Genomic DNA, 22,055 nt, shown 5'->3' on the forward strand with positions numbered 1-22,055 from the left:
TGCTCCTGTTGTGTGGACTACCCACCCATGTGAATAGTTCTGGGGATGGGAATCCTCACATTACTCGGGGGCTGTGGAAAAGACCAACTCTGCACAGTACCTTTCCCATTGCTGTCAAGATGACCCGAGAAGGGCAGGCATCTTCACCTCTGATAGATGCCCTGTGGAGCATTCCTTCTAACAGAGTTAAGTCAAACAAAAATAAATTAGACCACGTAGGGCAATGAAAATTTTTTCAACCGCTTGGAAGTGGTTGTCCCTTCAGTATGTGTGACTAATGAATGGGTTTCTCCAATGTAGGCCTTTGATGAGGAACGATTGGAGGAAGTAAGTAGCCAGACGACCTGGCTGACTGGCATCCGTTTCTGAAAAAGCGCATGGTCGCAGTTTCCCATTGACTAACATCCTAATAATTGGAAAAGTTTTCCAGATGCTGCACATGTAGACCCTAAGACACTGCTCGGAAGTTTGTCTCAGTAACTCGTAACCCTCCCATGCTTATAGGAAGTCTTTACCAATAGGCCATTTATGGTCACGGTGGCCTGAGTTTGGTTGCAGAGTTGTCTTTCTTCTAAAACTGAAAGATATTGGACAATATTTCCACATTCCTGCATTGTTTAAAAAGGAGACATTTTATTAAGGATAATGGATTTTCTCGGACATGACCCTGAATATTAATTTCATATGGGGTGTCTCTGATTCCCAATATTTTACTGGTGCACCTTCCCCTTCATCACAAATTAATAGTTTGCAAGTTAACGTGGAGCAACGCCTCAATATGACTAACACATGGTAATCATACCTAAATCAGAATTTCCATTGTGTTGGGGTCATTTAGCCCCCCTCCCCCAATAGCAAAGAGGTACGGCATCTCGCCTCGAGTTCATTTTAACTGTGCTTTAACTGACTCCAGTCTCTTTTTAATGAAACCGTCACATGGGAGTGGAGTTGAACCCATGCAGAAAAATCAGCCGATGGATGGATGAGAGAATGCACGCAGTCTGAAGGGGCAGCTAAGGGGAGACGAATGCTGCTTCAGTTATTGGCTCGGGGTCAGTGAGGACCCTGAAGGCATAGGAGGGTTAATGGAAGTGTTGGCCATGTACAGTTACTCCCTTGGCTTTGGATTGATTGCCTTCTAATATCCCCAGCTAAAACTACACCAGAACCGTGTGGCATGCGTGTTTCTCGATGGCGTGGCTCTTCCTGTGGGTTGTTTGCTTTCTGTTCCAAATGGATTCTTCTTAAAGGAATCTTCTCGAGTGTGATCATGGTGGTAGTCATTTCCATGGAAATCTCCGGCTTTCCTACCCATAGTCGGTGTCTTCCTGTGTGCACATGACAAATAAACTTAATACACTAATTTAGTGGCTTAATCTGAAAGGAAGTCCCTCAAACGTGTCTGCTCTGGGGCTTAGTATGTGTCCCGACTTTGTGTTCTTGGCTTTGTACCTTTGGTGGGTCACCAAAATGGGGTGTAAATTAGGAAGCCATGAGGTTGCATCGGCTAAGAGCAGAGATCGCAAGGGCTGCAAGTTTCCCAGGACTCTTCTGCACCAATCCCAAAGCTATGCTATGCTTAACTATGAGGATTGCGAAGGCGAAGTATACTCGAACGAGTATGTATAAATGGATACGTTTGAGCCAACTGTCATAACTGCATGTATGGCTCAATTTGCTCATTGCAAGAGGGCATTTGCTGTGGACGAAGAAGCGGGCTGGTGCTTTCCCCTGGCTTATTCGATGCAACGTCCGAACCAGGAAGTCTGCCCTGGCTGTCCCTTGGCAGACCAGAGTTGGAGCACAGATCTTCTGGTTCTCATGTCACCGCAACTGATCCCGGGGCAGCGTGTCCCTGGGTGCTTCAGTTGGTTCTGCTTGAAGCAGAGGCAATGGGGCTCTGTGTCCAGAGACTCCAGGAATTTAAAAAATGGGTTGTATAGAGAGGCCCAATGGTCTTAGTTTTTTTTAAAGGGTAAGTTCAGGGAAATGGAGGAACATTTGTATTAGGTCCTAAGTAAGGAGAAGAGGGCTTGGCTGACAACCTCAAAGAAATTTTTCTGGGCACCTTTGGCTGGAAACATGGTGCAGGAAGTTCCATGCCAACTGTTACCCAGCAGGACCTGTGATGACTGTTGGAAGTCGCTCCTGCAAGACACAGCTCTGGTGATGAGTGTAGCTTGCTTGCTTTAAAGCTCGATGGAAAGGAGAGGGCAAGACGATGGAGGTGAACTGGCCACAGTCGTTACATGACACTTTTGTGCTTGGATGCATGGACGATATCGGGGATGACTGAGCAAAGGCGGCATTTTTCTGCTTGAAGGTTCTCAGCAGAAGTGGGCTGGGTTGCATTGACCATAGGAATAGAAATACTGGCTTGGCTTAAGAAGGAGTATGAGCCATTCATGAGCGAGGCGACTCAGTCAAAATTTCTGTCGGGCTTCCTTGCCCTGATGCTTAATGTTTCCACACACAAGCAACTTTCGGTAGATGCCTCTCTCTTGCCAATTTTGGTTCTCTGCACTAAATCTTTTTCATATGAGCCAGCCTGAATGGAATATTCTCTCTTCTGCTGCCCTACAGGCAATTGATGCCCAAAATGTCAATCCTAAATGTAACTCCTGTGCCCTAATTCTCATGGAACTCAGTGGTGTTTGCATCTTGGAGAAGCATGCTTGCTATTCGGTTGAACATCTCCCCCACTCAGCTCTTTGGGATTGCAAAAGTGCTTAGTATGGGGGTGGATCATGACCTTTTCGAAAAGGTTAACTGTGTCTTTGATGGATACGCTCCAGATTTTGGAAACATACTGTCAGTGGTAGATGCATTTGAAATGTTTTGCTAGAGGTGTGATTTATGTGTTGTACAAGACTGTGCATCCTTGCCATATTTTTTTCTCTGTCCTGACTCCAAAATGATAGGTCCATCTTGTTTTGCTGTGGCAAATTAATGATGCATCTTTGTATTTTTCTGTGTGGCAGCTCACCAAGTCTCACCGGCAGGGTCACATGGTCAAAGTGGACTGGCTGGACAGGCTGACCTTTCGAGAAATCGAGATGATCAATGAGGTAGGTCAGAGTGTGTTTTAGGTTTCTGAAGAGCATCCCATGCTGAAATCTTGGTATTTGCCATTCAGGGAGCATCCCTCATTTTTCTCTCCATGCCTGTCCCAAACACACGTGAAAAGAACAGCTTAATTCTCCAGGAATTAAGGGAAGTCGACCTCTTTCAACTCGAGCCAGAGAAGGGCTCTTGGACTGCATTCCAAGGCAATGGGGCCATGGGTAAATGATGCAGGGCAAAAATGACTGCAAAACTTTGCTGAGAAATCTAGTGGCTGCCTCTTAGGAGATGCATTTGCACCTTTCATTTGCATGGAAAGGGCAAATTCCATGCTAGGCATAATTAGGAATGGAATAGAAAGTAGACCTGCCAGAAATTTACTTCCCTTGCTCAAATCTTTGGTGCAACTGCAGTTGGAAGATTGTGTTCAGTTCTGGTTGCCTTACCTGAAAAGGGACAGTATTGTGTTGGAAAAAGTGCAGAAAAGGGCAGCAAGAGCGACCGGGGCTGGAGTGGCTCCTCTTGAGGAGTAGCTACACCTGGGACAATTTAGCTTAGGAAAAAGGCAAGTAAGGGGAGAAATTAAGTAAATAAATAAGTTTGCCTGGTGCAAGGAAAATAAAGAGGGAAGCACTTAAACCCAACTCTGTTTTGAGAGATGCAGTTTTAACGGTTTTAAGTTATTCTAAAAGTTTTGGAAATAGTTCTGGAAAGTTCTTCAATTGTGAGTTTCATCAGTCAGTTGTGTTGAGGTCGTATTTGGATTTATAAACCTATAAGCAAACAAAGAGATATTTAAAATACTGTTCCTGCTACAGCAGGATCCATAATGGGCACAGAGGACAGGAGATTCCTGATTGCTGATATTGCCTTCCTAATTCATTTTATGCTTACCTTAAATACCGCTCCCTCCCCCCCTCCCCCCCCATGTGTGTGTTTAATTTCAGAGTGAGAAGCGGAGTTCTAATTTTATGTACCTGATGATTGAATTCCGCTGTGCAAAATGCGATGACAAAGAATACGGGATTGTATATTACGAAAAGGTATGTATCCTTTTAAGGCCTTTAATGCTTATTTAGGATGCAGTCCTGTGCAAGCTTTGACAGAAACCTTTTTTCCCTCCAAACATGCATAGGATTGTGACTTTATTTTATCTGAAGAGCCAAGAAAATTTCATGTCGTCCTCCTGCCGGAAGTGACAATACCAATGTGGTTCACTTGGTTATTTTCAGCCACACTCTTTTGGGTGGCTTGCTAACCATGGTAGCAGCCCACCTTTGCCATGTTCAGATGACACAACAGCCTGCAAGTGGAGGTGGGTTGTGGAAGGGGCATCCATGGGCATCTGGAAAGTTCAATACAGCTTCCAGTCATTCAAGTAACAAGCTTTGCGTGGACAGTTTTTATCACTGTGGACTAGTTTAAGACACCTTGGGCTTGTGGCCTCACCTCTTCTCTTTTGTATGTTCCAGCCCCTAAAATAAAACTTAAAACTTGATATTGCACATTTTTTGTACATATTAAATGCCTGTGATTAGGGGAAGGAAGACTAATGTCTGTTCCCAAAGAGTCAATCCGTGACTGGTTGCGTGAGGGCTGAGTTACATACTGCATGGTCCCTTCGCTCTCTCTCTCTTTCTCTGGAAACATAGAAACAGAGCGAGTCACAAGGGGCCTCCTGGACCATCTAGTCTGACCCCCGGCTCCAGCCGGCTCTGCTCACGACATGCCCACCATGTGCATGTCCAGCCTGTCTTTGAACACCCACACCAATGGGGCCTCAACGACCTCCCGAGGAAGCCCTTTCCATGCCCTCGGGGTCCTGACTCTCAGGAAGTGCTTCCTGGCATCCAAATGGAACCTTGGCCCCCTGAGCTTTGCTCCGTTGGAGTGTGTCCTGCCTTCCTCTGCAGGGGAGACCAGGTCTCTCCCTACCTCTGTGTGACATCCCTCACATACCTGTATGTCGCCAACTGATCCCCTCTGAGCCTCCTCAGTTCCCTCAGTCTTGCCTCATACGGCATCCCCTGCAAACCGGCCACCAACCTTGCGGCCCTAATAAACAATAATTTTATTAACAAATTTAATAAATGCAAAGCAGCAAAAGTGACCCGGCCATCGTATATGCAGTGCAGGGATCTTCTGCGTGGTTGCGGCTGCTCCCCCTTCCCCTTTCCAAGCCCAGGCAGCCTCACAGGGCTGCCATGGGGCGTGTGCTTCCTTGAGAAACTCAGGCGGAAGAGCGGAGAAGTGGTCACTGCACCATCCACCACTGACTGTCCAAGCCAGAGAGCTGAGATCTTTCATCTCGAAGACTGGGAGAGTGACAGATACGCACAACTCTTACCATAGGTCGTGGCATAGTTTTCGGACAACCCAGTTCATCTCCTCCTCTATTCTGCAGGTGTTCCCATTTTCATAAAGGCAGGTGTATACATAGTACAATCTTCTAGCCAGAGTTTTGACTTGAGGATGATATGGCAATAAAAAAATAACTCCGACTCAAAGGAAAAGTCCACCGAGTCCAGTGGAGTTACTGCCTGCTGAGAGTGCAGTTTTCAGCATCCACCGGCCAGCAGGTTTCTGATGTGTTTAATAAGCATTCTTAAAAGGACACTAAGCATTTGTATGGACACTGACCTCCTTCTCAGGTTTGCAGTAGCATAGTTTGAAGTGGTGCATGGAAGAATGAATATAAACTTCCCCCAGACCTTCAGCTTTGGGCAGTATAGAAACGAAACAAATAAATAAAGTACAAAGCCAAGGAAGACAGACGGAAAGAAGACACCCTAAACTAGACATGTTTGCTTGGTCGGAGTGATCTTTTAAACAGAGTTTAAAATTTGTTTCCCCCAAAGCTTTTATTCCGTATGCAAACTTATTTATTTCACAAACAAATATTAAGGCCATCAAATGGACTGAGAATAACAGATCAAAAGTATCTGTTTTAAAATACGCTGCTAGCTATAATTACAGCAGTTACAGAAATTGGTGCTGTAGTTTTTAAAAGGCAACATGGCAGAGAAGTGAAGTAAGCAACTTTTTCTTCAGATTTTTACCACTCAAGGAAGTCTCTGGTATTCCACTGTTACAGGTAGGGTGAAAATTCTGGAAAATTCTGCTGTTGTCAGGAGAAAGGAATTGCTTTTGGAGTGTCCTCGAGAGAATGTCCTTCTCCTGGCAACAGGGCAAGACTTCCTGGGGAAAACCGGGATATTTGGCTTTGCTAAGGAAACTAACACTGGAAAGAAGCATCCTTTGAACACCTGAGTGTGGGTAAACACCACTGTGTTTCTCTGCTTGGGATTTGAAGACATTTCTTCTTGGATTGAATGTGTGTTGCTGAATGAATGTGTGAAGGGTGTCACGGCCACTAGGTGGAGGGCATATCAGTTTTTCTGTGCAGGATCTTAAAACAGTGGGGAAAGAAGTATGGAAGAAGAGATTCCTCGCTCTCTGTTATAGTGCTGCCATTTAATAGGGCAAATGTAAATACTGCTAATCAATCCAGTGGGTGGTATCCTTGCTCGTGCTTAAAATAGCCCTGCTCTGGACCTGTGTGGATGAACCTGCCAGGTTTTTAAAAGCAAGATTCAGACATGCATCATTTCGAGGCTTCTTTTGTTAGATAGCTTGTTCCCAAGTCAAGTCATGTGTATAACACTTTCAAACATCCAAAGTCCTTCCCGTGCTTTATCTTGGTGTAATTCTTATGGCAACCTCATGAGGTCAATTGCTGCCCCCCAAGTTGCAGATGGGGGTATTGAGGCTGGGAAAGAGCGGCTTGCCTAGGGTTTGCCAAAGGGTATGTGGCAGAGGCGAGATTCAAGCCAGGACTTTCCTGATTTATAGCCCAGTCTCTTCGGCTGCTATTCTAAACATGTAGTGCTGTAACAGTTTATGTGTCTTTCCCCCAACAAGGTTGAATTGTCCCTTTTCCCTCATTTTCCTGCACGCTGTCGAATCAGTTACTCATTTCAGAAAGACACTGACGTTTAATAGCTTGGTTTTTTTCAGTCTTGTCTCTGGAGCGCATTAAATTGCGCTGACAGGTCATACTGTTCTTTATAACCTGAGAGGTTTAATTTGCCTTTTCGAATGCCGTTGTCATCTAGGACGGCGATGAGTCATCTCCAATTTTAACGAGCTCTGAGATCGTTAAAGTTCCTGATCCCCAAATGTCCATGGTAAGTAATTTTCTGCACAACAGATTTCATGGCACAGCAAAGTGATGCTGAGCAGAGAGCTTTGGTATGTGGTTCTGCGTGTCTTAATATACAGCTGAGGATCTGAAAGTTGAGGATGAGTTGCATTTGGAAGTGTGTCTGTGCCAAAATGGCTTCCTCTTAAAGTTTCGGGAACAGTCGGTTCCATGCTTCTGTAGTTTACGAGAAGCTTTCTGAAAGAGCATCCCTCACATGTCCTGTTTGGCTGTCTTCAGAGGCTTTTCTCTGGGTACTTCTGCCCAGAGAAGCTAGGTGGGTGGCTACAAGAGACGGGGCCTTCTCAATTGTGGCACCCACTTCCAGGGTAGTTCCCCCAAACAGTTGCACCTGGTGCCTGTATTGCTAATTTTTCTGCACCCAAGATTTTTCTCCAAGGCATTTTAGGGAACTCGTTCTATTCATTTGTATGACTGCTTTACCTATTTGCGTGATGTCTGTCTGAAGTTGTATTTCATTCTTATAAAGGTGGTATTGCTTTTTAAATCTTTACTCTTTATATTTTTAGACTTAATGGTTGCAGCCACTCAGAGGATGTTTGTTCTTGGGCAAATTCAGAATATCATGAGTAAATGCATTTTCATGCCAAAGCCTTTCTTTCGCAGAGTCTGGTGTCAAGGGGTCAGAGTTAAGTCAAGGGCAGGTTCTGTCACCGGGTTTTTAAAACTGCCATGCATCTTTTTGCTTTTTAGCCTCTTGTTACCTGTCTGTCTTGGCTGTACAGGCCGGGTCAGGCTGTTTAACTGTGTGGGCTGTAACAAAATGCGCAAGGGCATTTGGAGAAGTGTGGTCATGTCACAAGCAGGTTGTAGCAATAAGAGCTCCGTGCCCCTGCAGCATGAAAGGGAGTGCAGAAGTCCTACTTCAGTGGCACAAATTGTGTTTTGGCTGAAGCATTCCTGAAATGACGGATTGCTGGTGACAGGAATCCTCTCTGTCCTAGGCCTTCTCTCCTTGATTAGACGCACCCAATCCAAACAAGATAGATGCAAGAGCTAAAATAAGAGCTAAAATAATTCGATGCTGACAACGTTGCGGTAATCCCCATGGCTCTCCAAGCACCAAACGGCAGAACTAGAACGTACCATCTGACCTGAGCTTCCATCATATCTTGATTATATTATGGCACTGAATGCTTAAAATGTCAGCCCAACCCAACGAGGTTTATTTTATTGTTTAGGAAAACTTAGTGGAAAGCAAGCATCACAAGCTTGCAAGGAGCTTGAGAAGTGGACCTTCGGATCATGATCTCAAGCCCAATGCAGCCACCCGAGACCAGCTTAACGTGAGTTGTCGCTCTGTGTTGTTGTCAGTGTTGAACAGCGGTTGGGTTTTCTGCATGAAGTGCAGACCGGCTGCTGGGAGCACATTTGGTAGGGACTTAGATGAATGTGTGTCTTGTCTGTTTCATCCTGTTCCATTCCTTCAAACAGGCATAGGCTCAGTTAAGACATCTGTCCAAATTATGGCTAGGACAGACCATGGTTTAGAATCCAAGCCATGGTTTGGACCCCAAGTGGTTCAGACAAACCATGGTTTGGAGCTGCTTGTCTGCATCCGTATTCCATCTGCTCCGTGTCCTCCTCCCCAGGTGTTCTGGCCCCAGAGGTAGGACAGTGGTTCAGATGATGGGTTGTCAGTTCAGATCGTTGCAGCAAAGTAGTTTTGCACAAAGTAGTTTCAAACCATGCATTTTTTCCAGGTTTCTTTAGCTAACTGGAATTTTATTTTAAACTGCAGTTCCTAACACAAAACCAGGAATCAGCTACAGAGGAATACCTATTCCAATCACACAGGGAGAACCCAGTGCTTGCTGACTTAGGCATATTACCCTAAATTATGGCTGGTTAGGTGTGATTGTAGCTGTGAAAGAAATCCAAACTGCACTGCAGTTCCCTGGACTGAAGATCCAGGTTGGAAGGATGCTTGGTGTTAGCTTATCGAAGTACATCTGGGCATAGCCACACGATGCACACACAGGGTAGATAGGGAGACCTGCAGTGTAAGGGGAAGAGAGTCAGATGATCAGGAGGAATACCATGATGATGAAGTATATTGGCTAAGCTGATAGCTCTGGGCAGATTCCTCCAAGCAGCGCGTCCACCGCTAGGGGCTCAGCTTTGGTGTTTGAAAGAAGAGAGGAAATAGGGTGGGGAGAGAATCTAAGTCTGTCTGGTAAGAGAAATCCAGCAGTAGCAATATCTGAGTGTAGAGAGGAACTGAAGGCAGAAACAAGAAGGCAGCTGACCAAAGGCCCCTGCCAGGGCTTTCACAATCTAGGAGGAAGCTGCTAAATGCTTTCCAGCACGTTTGGAGAGGAGGGAGGGCAAAGCTGAAAAGAACTGGGTGTTGCATGTTGGACTGAGGACCTGGAGATCTGGATTCTAGTCCTCTCTTGGCCATGAAGATCAGTGGGTGACTTTGGGCCAGTCACTTGCTCTCAGCCTAAGCTGCCTTGCAGGGCTGTTGTACTGAGGGGAAAATGGATCTCTGTTGGATCTTGGGTTCCTTGCAGGAGGGAAAAGACAGAGTATAAATGCAGTGTAATACTGTTTAACAGGGATGTGTGGGGTGGATTTTTCTGTGCATTCTTCTGTCTGTATTTATGTTGTATGTTGACATTCCTTGTCCATTCAAGAGGAGAAGCTAGATAGGCTAACAAAGAAATCCATTAATGCCTCATATTTAGATTATAGTGAGCTATCCACCAACGAAGCAACTAACCTACGAAGAGCAGGATCTGGTGTGGAAATTCCGATACTACCTTACTCATCAAGAAAAGGTATTGTTCCAATTAAATCTGTATTCTTACCATGTTTCTTCTCCTTTTTGAAGACTTAACATAGACTGCAAGTGGGCAAGCTTGTGAGGTTTGGGGGCCACTTTCCATCTACTGCTTGCCCCCTACCGGTTGCATTCCTGGTGCACTCTGGAGCCAAAGGCCAAACAGGCAAGACAAAAATACTCCAAGTACGGACAGAACTTAGCTTGAAACTCTTCCTGTGAATAACAACCTCAGGAAATCGTGTTGATCTTATAGAAGGTGGTGGCAGATTGTGCAAAAGCTGGGAATGCAGTGAAATATCAAGACAAGGAGCGAAGGAAGAGTCTGTCCCAAAGACCTAATACTTGACACGCCTGCTTTTTGTGTTCCAGCTTCTCTGTCAGAGGAAGCTGCAGGACAGTGGGTTCCACACTGCCTCTTTAACATCGAAACAGCATCTTGGTCTGCACAACAGATTGTCCGCATTTGCACAGCAAAGCAAGCAGCTCATGTGCTTACCATGGTACAGAGTGGTAGTTTCCACTCTATCGTGGTTTCCATCACCCCACTTCGTCTGCCCACTGTATCTCATCAGCCACTAAGCCTGAAATGCACTCACAGGGCCCGCTGTTTCTCGCATGCATTGCCTGCCTCTTCTTCATTGGTCCACACATAAAGGCTGGATGGCTAGAGGGACTCCTGCAGTTGCCGCTCTTTCAAGAGGACTCTGTGGTAGTTGCATACCGGGATGGTGGAAACCATGATGCTGGGTTCAGACAACATTACACACCATGATGATACAACAGAACAAACCGTTGTTTCTTTTCATGGTTTCTTAAGACAAAACTTACCATGGTGAAATACTTTGAGTGGATTCGAAGAACATGACAGACTAGAAATAGTAAGCACATACACCGTGGCTTGTCTTTCTGAACCCAGCCATTGAGCTGGGATGGTTTTAATGTATCTCCCTTGTGCTCTGGTGCCCAAAATGCATATAACCATATGTTGCTCTGTTAATTTAAGCCTTGCCAGACGCAGGGACTGAGCCAGATTCTCCCTTGCCCTGATGGAAGGAGCTTTGGACCCCCTTTCTCAAGCTGTGCTTTTGTTCTGCATCGAGGCCTATTCACTTTTTAAAATGCATGGAATCCCCAGGGCTGTGCATTACGTTTCTCTGCGTGCTGCCCTTGGAGGGAAATGTCACACGGTGATGCTCCGTTCGCCTAGGCGCTGACGAAATTCCTGAAATGCGTGAACTGGCACCTCCCTCAGGAGGCGAAGCAGGCCCTGGAGCTGCTGGGAAGATGGAAGCCGATGGACGTGGAAGACTCCCTGGAGCTGCTCTCCTCGCACTTCACCAACCAGACCGTGCGGCGCTACGCGGTGGCCAGATTGCAGCAGGCCGACGATGAGGTGCGGGCACGCCTCGTTTCTCCTTCCCCTGCGCCCGCAGGGGATTCTGGGGGCTGTGCCCGCTTGGCCCGTCAGGTCGATAGGTGGCTCAGGGTGATGCTTAGGGTGATGCAGCAAGAAGCTTTCCCACACATCTGGCCTGCCACCGGTGTCTGGAATGATGAAGCGGCTGGAGCGGTTCTGTGGAAAAGGGCCTCAAAGACCCACCCATTTCCCCCCACCCCAGTTGAAATTAAGTCACCAAAACAGAAACAGACCCTTCCCCCCCACACACACACCCCCAAGCCAAAGATAGCTTTGCAAAGAAAAAAGGGCTAATCAGGCTGAGGGACGGGATGAAGCCGTCCAAGGGGTCAAGAAAGTGGGCTGGAATTTTTTCCCCTCTGTCTGACATGATTCCGGAACCCAGGATCACACCTTGCCCTTGTTTGGTGGGAGGTGCAGGACTGGTGAAAGGAAGGACTCCTTCCCACACTGCAGCGTTGCTTGATCCACGAGATGATGTCGGGGTGGCCACCAACTGGGAGGGAGGGCTTTGTGATGGGGCTGGACAAATTCCCGGAGGAGAAGGACCCACGTAGCCACTCGTCCCGGCAGCTGCATTCTGCTTCCAGTATCACAGGCAGAGTGCCTGTGGACTCCAGTTGCTGGGGAGCAGGGGTAGGAGGGTGCTATGGCCCTCATACCCTGTTTATGGGCCTCACACAGGCAGCTGGTGGCAACTGGGTGAACCCCATGCTGGGCTAGACGGCCCCTCGGCTCTGTCAGCATGACTGTAAGCGTCTTGTGAATGGCGCCCAAGGGGCAGGATCCCTTTCCTTAGTGGCTGCTGGAAGGAAGTGAGCCTGAAACCCTTTTCCTTCTCGGCCCTTTCTGAAATAGCCTTCCCACGTTGTCTGTGTGCCTGGGGGAACAGCGCCTGGCCATCCTCAGACCTGCGCCAAGATTAAATATTTCGGAAGGGGAAAAGGCTGAGACAGTTTTGCGTGAGAGGCCCAAATCAACTCTTGCTGTAGTAGCCAGTTCTAGAGGTTTGGGGAATGTGCATGTGAGAAACGTAGAGAACCCTGCGTGCCGTCACCGTCGGGAGAATTCAGTCTGCGTTCTTGCTTCTTTTGTGACCCAGGTTCTTCCGCGCAAGTGCTCCTTCCCCTCCTCCCAAATTCCATCTGGAGTGACGGATTCTGTTCTGCTCCACTTTCCCCATCCACTCCTCACTCAGCAGAAATAGGCTGGACCGGTACATTTTGCTGCCCAAGCCTCTCCCATCACTCCCTCCCGATGTATAATGTTGCGTGTTTTGCTCTGTGAGGTGCAAAATCCCATCTACACATCTCTGCCCTTCCTTGGCTGCACAAATCCAACGATAATAAATAAGCCGTTTGCTGCCCTTTCTTGGCACTCCAAAATTGGCTCCGTGAGGGTGATGCTTCCCTCTGTCTAACGATAGGACTGGCCAACAATGGTTGCCCAAACCTGCCTTTACATTCCCCACCCCGCTGCCTAGGACAGTGTTGTAGCCCAGGAGCCTGTGTCCCTTTAGTTGCCCAGCTTCCTGATGGGGCAGATGGTGCCCCAGGGGATGTTTACCTGGGACATCTTGCACACTTCCAGGTGTAAGGCCGAAGAACTGCACTCCTTGCCGTGGATTTTGCACAGTTCCTCTCTCCCTCTACTTTAGAGGCTGTCAGTGTAGGAAAGGTGACCCCCCTTCCTGGGAGACGGGGGGGGGGGGGTGAGAGAAGGCCCAGCTGTGCCAAGTAAGGTCCACAAAAGCGAGCGCAAGCATTCTCACCTCGGAGATGAGGTGAGGAATCCGTGTAGCCCAGTAGCTGCTCATCTCGTACCTTCCTTAAGTCGATCCCCACAGGTTTCTCACAGCAATTAAATACCTGTGGCTGTTTTTAATGCTCGCGCCGGATACTGGGAATGATTCACACTTTACATGGAACCCGTCACCGTGTGTTCTAGTTATTGATCCCAGATCAACATCTCCTCTTGTGCCTCCAGCATTGCTTGCATCCTATTCCTCATTTTTAAAGCAGGGTGGCTTTCAAAAGGGGCAGTTTGGGTTATCGTGAGCCATTTTCAGCTCCATCCCTGTCTCACCCTTGCATGCTCAGGATCTCCTGATGTACCTGCTGCAGCTTGTCCAGGCCCTGAAATACGAGAACTTTGAAGACATCAAGAATGGGCTTGAGCCAACCAAGAAGGACAGTCAAGCTGCCATGTCAGAAAGCCTGGTCGCCTCGGGAATGAATGCTGCAGAGATAGAAAGGTAGATAAGAGGCTCCCCTGCAGGTGAATGAAGGTCTCACAGGTAGGGGTGCATGAGGAATCCATTTGTGGGCATCGAAAAGCAGCCGATTCCCCTGGCTTGTCCTTGCTTCGCGTTTCTGGCTCATCAGCCCAGCTGTGATGAGAGCAAAGCCAGCAGGTGGGCATCCGCTTTTAAACATGGGTTGCGTTTTCCCCCTTTTAGAGCCAGGGGAATTAGCATACATTTCAGACACAATTTGCTCAGTTCGTGGTTGCAGTTGGCTCAAATTGTGCTGAACTCTGTGCACATTTCCCTGGCTTTTAATCCAGTTCTAAAGTGCTTAATCCTGGTTCTTTTCTGTTCTTAATCAGGGTATGACATGATTAAGTAGCTGGGCAGGTTTCCTGCATTGCCAGGTTTAAGGCTTCAATCCTAAACATTCAGATTGGACACACTTCTGGGTCAACGTGGGTTCTTCTAGTCACATTATGCATTGCTTAAATGACAGGCAGGTCAAGATTTTTTTAAAATTTGGAGTGAGCAGAAGACCCCTGGATCCTATCATGTCGGGGAGGATGGGATGAATTAATCTTCCCACTGCCTCCCACCTCCCTCTCCCGCTTTGCCAGATACTGATAACGTGAAGAGAACTAGATGTGCACTTGGCATCATCATCATCTTCGTTTGATGCCCCCCTGCAGGTCCACCCAGAAAACAAGCTGTCCCACAGGACAGCTTGCCATCAACTTGCTTAACACACCGACCACTTGCTTAAAATGATGCATTAAAATGCACCCACAACATATTAATAGCAAGGGAAGCTGCTCCCAGCTCAGCCGATTAGCTGACACCCCAAACTCCTGCTGAAATCAAGCAGCCTTCGCTTGCCAGAGGGGCAGAATAGGGGCAGCTCCACAGCCCCGGGCTGACCCCTGAGAAGCCCCTTTCCGAAGGTGGCCGTTTCGGCAGAATATCAGTTGCAGGCATTTATTTATTTAAAGTTTTACATGCCGTCCAGTACGAAAAGTCTCTGGACGGCTTACAAAAAACCAAAAAGCAAAGCAACCAAATACAACACTCAGCACACTGCATCTGATAAATGATGATCACATCAAAGATAAAACCAATTAACCGTTAAAATATTGGGAAAATTTAAAAAACGGCTCCCCCAAGCCGATCAGGGCTGCAGGAGGGGAGGGGTTAAGTCTCCCCACCGCCACTCTTAAGGCCCTGTTCCCAAAAAGAGCCTTTGCACTTCTTTTCTGGTTTAAAAGCCAGCAGTGGCTTGATTCATCTTTAATATGCCCCGTGTATTGGTTGTAAAGCAGAGAACTCTCACTGTGCGAATATCAACAGCAACACTGTTGTTAAGAGCAAGAATGTGTTGCCTGTGAAATAATCGAGGACGGAAGTAATCACAGAAAAATAATCTTTGTAGAAAAATGGGAAGACGGGGCTTCGGCCGGCTGCAGGCTTTCTCTGCAAGAGGAAGAGCTCCACCCGGTTTTGGGGGCTCACACTCTCTCAGCTGCCCCTTCCGCTCACGCTGTCCCGTGGATTCTCCTGATTTGCATGCCGCGTTTTCAGGATCTGTGCTGGGAATGCGAGACTGAGGGAGGACAGTTCTGCCAGCGCAGTTGATCTATCTTAAATCTGGATCGAGTCCTTTGGAGAGTGCATGGTTTTTGTTGCCTGCAGCTGCAGGCGAGGAGCAGTGGGAATAAGGCCCATACAAGCAAGTCCCGCAAGGTCTCTGGAGTCCAAAAAATGTGGAATGTGGCCCCAGGATCCAGGGACAGCACAGAGCCCATGAGGCTGAGCCCTGGGTCTACGCAGCATCTTTTGCAGAAGGACATAACAATGTAGAAGCTCTCTGGAATAGCTGTCTGCCTAAGACTGGTCTGCGTACACCAGAGGTGCACAACCTCTGGCCTAGAGGCCGGATTTCTCCACATTCCCCGTCTGGATCTCCAGATCACCACACCTCAAGCATTTGGTGGTTCCCCAGCAGTTGGGCAGTTGCTTCCCCTCTTGAAAAGCCCCCCCTGAGGCTTACTTAGCATCCGTAAGAGCTTTGAGCTAAAGTGCGCTCGTATTCCCAAAATGCCTTACGCTTTTGGCCTGCCTAACTCTGGAAGGCCTTGTCCGAAATGGAATTTAGCCCTCCCTCGGCCTGAAAGGCATTCGGCTGCCCTGGAATTGAGGATCCTGAGCCCAACAGACTGAGTGCTTGGCCCAGGCTGAGGTAGCTTTGTATGCAAATGCCTCAAAACCCAGGTCTGACACCCTGCTGCTCACTGCCTTCTCTCAGCTCACAGATCATCACGAGCCCACTCCCCCTCGTGTCTTCGCCACCTTCTACAGCGAAAGCAAAGGAGTCTGCGGACGGCGAAAATCTCGAGGTAAGTCAGACCTCCAAAGCTGCTTTTCGGTCTCAGGGGATCCGCTTTTGGGCTGGAAACAGCCCCGTGTTGGTTCTTGTGTCCACCATCATCTCATGGGCTTCTCCTCGGCCAAAGTACCAGCTCTCTGTGCCACAGGGGTCCTGGTATTGTGCCCTTTGTCCTGGGTTGTGGTACGGAGAGTGTCTCATGGTTCAGAATTCCAAATCCTCTCCTGTGGCAGGCAGAGCAAAGATCGTGACAGGAAATGGAGATGCACACCACTGCCAGATGCCTCTCTCCAGTTCTTTTATCGCACTTGTGTCTCTTCTTAGCGGCTGACTATTCTTCATATTATATTTCATTTAGAACCGCGCCTTTTTTCCTCTCACAAGAGGCTTACAGGATTTTCCTCGTCTCTGTTTCATCCTCACCACAACAAGCCGGTGTGGAAGGTTACACTGATGAGCAATGAGCAGCCCAAAGTCACCCTGAGGGCGTCATGAGTGTGGACCAGATCTCATGGTCTCGGTCCAGCTCTCTCGACCATTACACCACACAAGGGAACTCTGGGGAGGGGAGGGGAGGAAGGTCAGGAAGCCATTGGCTCCCCTCACCCCAAACCAGAAGGGATTCTAGATAGAGGGATAGGCTGCATTCCGGGCCTTGATGGGAGTGATTGCTGATGGATACCATGTGGTTATGTCTTGAAGCCGGTTTGCAGCCAGCGTGCGTCACTGTTTTCTCATTCAGATTTTTGTTTCTTTTTGACAGTCAGCAAGTAAGTGATGAAACAATGCATGAAGGTGTTTGAGGCCTTTTTTTACATCTGCTTTGGGTTAAATCACAGAATGAATCAGTTATTAGGAGTTTCCTTTCCTGCATCTCCACTGCATTTCCTCTAGGTGGCACTGCAGGATAGTGAAATAACACCATTATTGGAGTGGAAAAAGCATTTTCTTTCTTTCAGTTTTATAAATAACACCGCATTTCACCTTCCTGGGGGAAAAGAAGCTTGCCAGAAGCACTCTTTTTGTCCCTTTGAAGGCTGTGTGGTTCCTCCCCCCCCACCACTGGAATTCCTAACTTGATATCTATCCTTTCATGTGTGATAATTTACTTTCAGCAAGACCTTTGCACGTTCTTGATATCGCGAGCATGCAAGAATTCCACGCTGGCTAACTACTTATACTGGTAAGTGTGGAAAAGGGGCAGCTGCTGCTTGCCCAGGAATTCGCTCTTTCAGCCTCTGGATGTAGCAAAATGCGGAGGACCCTCAGGGTGGCTTGACAGTTCACTCAGTCCGCCCTCGGTGTCTCTGGCTCACTGGCTTCCAGGTGTTCCTCTGACATCTGCATTAGGAGAGCTGAAAGCCCGCATTCTGGGTCTGGGTCCAGGGATAGGAAATGCTGCCAAGGGGATGTGGGTCTGTGGGGGGAGAGAGGGCTGAGGAGGGGCCCTAAGAATAGAAACATAGAAAACCGAGCGAGTCAGAAGGGGCCTCCCGGGCCATCTAGTCTGACCTCCGGCACCAGCCGGCTCCGCTCACGACATGCCCACCATGTGGACGTCCAGCCTATCCTTGAACACCCGCACCGATGGGGCCTCAACCACCTCCCGGGGAAACCCATTCCACACCCTCGGGGTCCTGACTGTCAGGAAGTGCTTCCTGGCATCCAAGTTGAACCTCGGCTCCCTGAGCTTTGCTCCATTGGAGCGCATCCTGCCTTCCTCTGCAGGGCAGAACAGGTCTCTCCCCACCTCCATGTGACATCCCCTCACATACCTGTATGTCGCCAACATATCCCCTCTGAGTCTCCTCTTCTTCAGGCTGGAGAGACCCAGTTCCCTCAGTCTCGCCTCATACGGCATCCCCTGCAAACGGGCCACCATCCTTGTGGCCCTACGCTGCACTGACTCCAACCTGGCTATATCCTTTCTGTAATGAGGGGCCCAAAACTGAACACAATACTCTAGTTGCGGGCGCACTAGAGTCGTGACAATGCAAACCTGTGGAGCCAAGGAGATGCGGCACCAGCGGGTTGATTAGAGGATCGGAAGCAACAGTTTGGGCTCAGAGCAAAGTCACAGAGGGGCACAGTGCAGCCATCCTGCAGAAGCGAAGCAGGTTTTGGTCTGGTCAGTGCCTGGATGGGAGACCTCTACAGAACCTTGAATTCCTTAATGGAAGAAAGGGAGGACCAAAGTATCGATACAAGCTGGGGAATGTGTGGCTCAACAGAACTGAAAAAAGAAAATGTCTTGGAGTAATTGTGGACAACAGGCTAAACATGAGCCAACCATGCAGTGCAGCTGCCAAAAGGGTGAATGCTATTTTGGGATGTATTAAGAGAAGTGTTACTTCCAAATCACGAGAAGTAGTAGTTCTTCTCTACTCCTCACTAGTCAGATCTCGCCTGGAATACTGTGTCCAGTTCTGGGCATGAAGATTTAAGAAAGATGCAGGTAAATTAGGAAGGGTCTAGCGGAGGGCAACAAAAATGATCCAGGGTTTGGAAACACTGCCCTGTGAGGAGAGGCTGCGAAAACTGGGCATGTTCAGCCTTGAGAAGAGAAGACTGAGGGGGGACATGGTATCCCTCTAGAAGTCCCTCAAAGACTCTCACCAAGAGGAAGGTCAAGATCTCTTCTCGCTGATGCCAGAGTGTGGAACACGGCATCAGGGCTCTTTTGTGTACTTGTGCATGTGTGGACACACTGTCGAGGTGTGCAGCCCGGCAGGTAAACAGTCCACACATTCGAGCGCAATAAAACTCAAGTCCTTTAATGCTAATTGTCTACAAGATTTACAACTCTATAGATAAGTTCCCTAATAGCGGTCCTTGCTAGGCAGATGTTAACTCTCTAATGGCTTCTCTTCCCAAGCCCACATGGGATCACTCTCCCAAGTCACGCCTTTCCTCCCTCTTACGTAATAGATTTTGCCGCTGTTCATATCTACGTAAAATCCATCTGTTTTCGGCTTTTGAGAAATCCATGACACCTATTGTGTCTTCTGTTTCTGGCTCAGGGAGGTCAGCATCATGGGGGGAAGAGGCAGTTTGCTCTGCCTCCTTCTGAGTAGAACTTGCAGCTTCCTCTTTCTCAGGACTCTCTGTCTCTGATAAAGGTCCAGGCATTTGCTCAGCGTGCTGGGGGTCAGAGGAAGACGCAGCAGCTGGCTCAGCTGTCCCTGCGCTGGGTCGTGGGGTTGACTCTTGGGCACTGAGTGTCAAGTGCAAGTCCTCTGCATGAGTCACTGCTTCTGTCGGGGTTTCTTGCATGACACACACAAAGCTTGGCACAGCAGGGACCCCCCCATGTCCCACCACCCCACCCCATCCCCCTGTCCATCCCCAACAGTCCCAGGAGCTCGCATTTGTGTTTGCTTGCACAACACTGGCCCAACACTGCCTGTCGTCATTGGCTTATTTAGCCTGGAGCGCTACAACATTTCTCCTTTTGAAAGGCACGGGACATTCTACCCTCTCCAAACTCTTCCCTCGACCCTCTTAGCTACCAAATTAGACTTGTAGTGTATTACTTTCTAGTCATTCTTGATTGTGTTACTTTCATTTTTGATTCTCATTTTATTTTGCTCATGCAAAAGTCCTTCACAATTTTGTTCTGTATTATGATTCATCCCCCCTTCTCCTTCCAGATGCCTCCATTACTCAGTGCCAAAATCAGAACATCACAGCTCTGGTTTCACCAGGCGCAGCTATAAATCCTTCGGTCTGCTGATTGTTTTTGCATTTTGGCTGACCAGTCCCTGGAGGAGCTAGGAATAATCAAAGGGGAGCCGGGGGGGGGATGTGGGTGGGGAATATAACTACCCTTGAAACCCAAACATTTCACTTGTAATATCAGCCTTCCATGCTAGACAAGCTGTTCCCTCTTTTGCGCAAGAGAGGAAAGGAGTTCTGATGGAAAGGCGTGCATTGCGCCACCCAGCCTTGTGCTGGAAGTCACCAAGGCAGTGAGAAAAGCCCGTAACACTCTGCTTCCAATATAGATTCCCAAACCGCAGCTTGGAAATCGTGCAAGTGACTGTGGGTTTTTACTTCTTGTACATCTATGTATTTCAGTACAGAGGACCTGAACTGGGCTGATTTTTAGAGAATATCTCCATGGTCCTGCATGAGGTTGGGCTTCCATTGGTTCAGATCTGAAATAAGGACCAATCCATCCTTTGTGCTTCTCTAAGTAAATGAGAACATGCCTTCTTAAATGGTGATAGGTAAATGCAGGAAAGGTAAATGAAATGGCCTGTTTTAGAAACATGTGCTATTGGTCAAGTGAGTTCGCCAGGGAACCTAGAATCATTTTAGCATATTCCCAGTTTTGTCTTCATAGAATGTGGAAAGAATCGCAGCATCTGACAAGCTTTTTGAGATAGGCTTCATTTTCGTTGCAATAGTGCCAATTATAAATGCCCCTCTGGAATCTCCCATAGGCTTGCCCTTTCCCTGGCAGAGCTGTGTCTCCTCATGGCCACTGTTGGCCCTGAATTTTGGATTTGGATATAGCTTCCAAATAGCCTGAAGTGCCTGATCCTGCCTAATCTTGGAAACTAAGCAGGATCGGGTCTGGCTAAAATCTGGATGGGAGACTTAAACGTGTGAACCACCCAGTTCTCTGGGTATAGAAATGTAGTAGTAGGAGGGATGATGATGATGAAGATGATGATGGTGGTGGTGATGTTCTGTTCCATGGAAGGTATGTCATTGTGGAATGTGAAGACCAAGACACTCAGCAGAGAGACCCCAGGACACACGAAATGTATCTGAATGTCATGCGAAGGTTTAGTCAAGCTCTGCTAAAGGTAGGAGTGCGGCAAATGCAGTAGCAGCTGGTTAAATTCCGGGCATAGAGCTCCTCGCTCCTTTGGGAAAGGCCGGGGTGCGTGCATGTAAAACTGCGGAGCATGTTCCCTGAGAATCACATTTCCAGTTCCGCCACAGCCCATTCTGACATGAGCAGTGAACACGGTTGCTTTGGCAAGCTTCCAGGTGGACGTGGCTGATGGGATGGGTTCCACCCTCTGCTGTCTCTCTTGAGGATGTAGCTGCGTTGGGGTCCCCAGATGTGTTAGGTCGGTGGGCTCGTTTGGAATTGCGAGACTGTGTCATGCAGTTTTGAAAGTCTGTTCTCAGAAAATGGCGGATGTGAGAGCTCCTTGCATGTTTGTAAAAAGGCTACCATAAGCTGCTGTGAGAGACAGAGATCCAGTTATTCTGCTGTGTTCGGTCCAAAGTCCTTTGGGTTCTTCCAGCCTCACGTACAGGATACTTAAATCAGAATATATGGGGAACTGAGGGATCGGTCCTAGTAATTCATACTTGGCTTTGGCCAGTGAAGAAAGCAGCAGCTTAGCCCAAACTCGTTTCAAATGCAGCTTATTCCCTTCAACTGGAAGTGTTCTATTTGCTTGTTTTGTTTTTATTTTATTTATTTTTCGATTTATATCCTGCCTTTTTCCGACAAAGGACTCAAGGCAGCTTACATCATTCTCCTCCTCCATCTTATCCCCACAACAACAACCCTGTGAGGTAGGCTGGGCTGAGAGTCTGTGACTGGCCCAAAGTCACCCAGTTGGCTCCATGGCTGAGCGGGGACCCAAACCCAGATTGTCTGAGTCCCAGTCCCAGGCTCTTAACCACTGCACCACACTGGCTCTCCTGTTGTTCCTATCTTAATGTCATTAGTGAAAAATGTCTGTACTACCCTTTGGAATGCCATGGGAAGTTTGCAAGAGCAAGCAGTTTTCAGTTTTGCATGGCTCAGTCTCCAAAATTCTGTACTTGTGGGTAGAAATCTTTAAAGTTTGTATAATAGAATTTTTAATTCTCTATATTTTTGCTGGTGGGTTTTTTTTTTGAGGGGGTGCATTTTTTAGTCTGTCCCTCAGAGAACGGATGCATCTCTTACAACCTCAATGAATGAGA

General features: G+C 47.9%; 1 protein-coding gene across 9 annotated transcripts in view; it reads left to right on the forward strand.

Moving 5' to 3' along the window:
* Nucleotides 1-22,055, forward strand: part of PIK3C3 (phosphatidylinositol 3-kinase catalytic subunit type 3) — a 101,895-nt gene that overhangs the window by 10,732 nt on the left and 69,108 nt on the right. For 8 of the 9 annotated variants that reach the window (XM_044431221.1, XM_044431227.1, XM_044431224.1 and 5 more), the window contains exons 5-14: nucleotides 2,982-3,068; nucleotides 4,011-4,106; nucleotides 7,179-7,250; nucleotides 8,467-8,571; nucleotides 9,976-10,068; nucleotides 11,281-11,466; nucleotides 13,590-13,744; nucleotides 16,038-16,128; nucleotides 17,234-17,301; nucleotides 20,827-20,932. In XM_044431221.1, coding sequence (XP_044287156.1) covers nucleotides 2,982-3,068; nucleotides 4,011-4,106; nucleotides 7,179-7,250; nucleotides 8,467-8,571; nucleotides 9,976-10,068; nucleotides 11,281-11,466; nucleotides 13,590-13,744; nucleotides 16,038-16,128; nucleotides 17,234-17,301; nucleotides 20,827-20,932 — 1,059 coding nt within the window. The remainder of the gene's footprint in view (nucleotides 1-2,981; nucleotides 3,069-4,010; nucleotides 4,107-7,178; nucleotides 7,251-8,466; nucleotides 8,572-9,975; nucleotides 10,069-11,280; nucleotides 11,467-13,589; nucleotides 13,745-16,037; nucleotides 16,129-17,233; nucleotides 17,302-20,826; nucleotides 20,933-22,055) is intronic. The other variant, XM_044431226.1, reaches the window with a different exon arrangement.

Source organism: Varanus komodoensis, unplaced genomic scaffold (genome assembly GCF_004798865.1).
Source record: "Varanus komodoensis strain SLA01 unplaced genomic scaffold, ASM479886v1 scaffold22, whole genome shotgun sequence".
Lineage (NCBI taxonomy): Eukaryota > Metazoa > Chordata > Lepidosauria > Squamata > Varanidae > Varanus > Varanus komodoensis.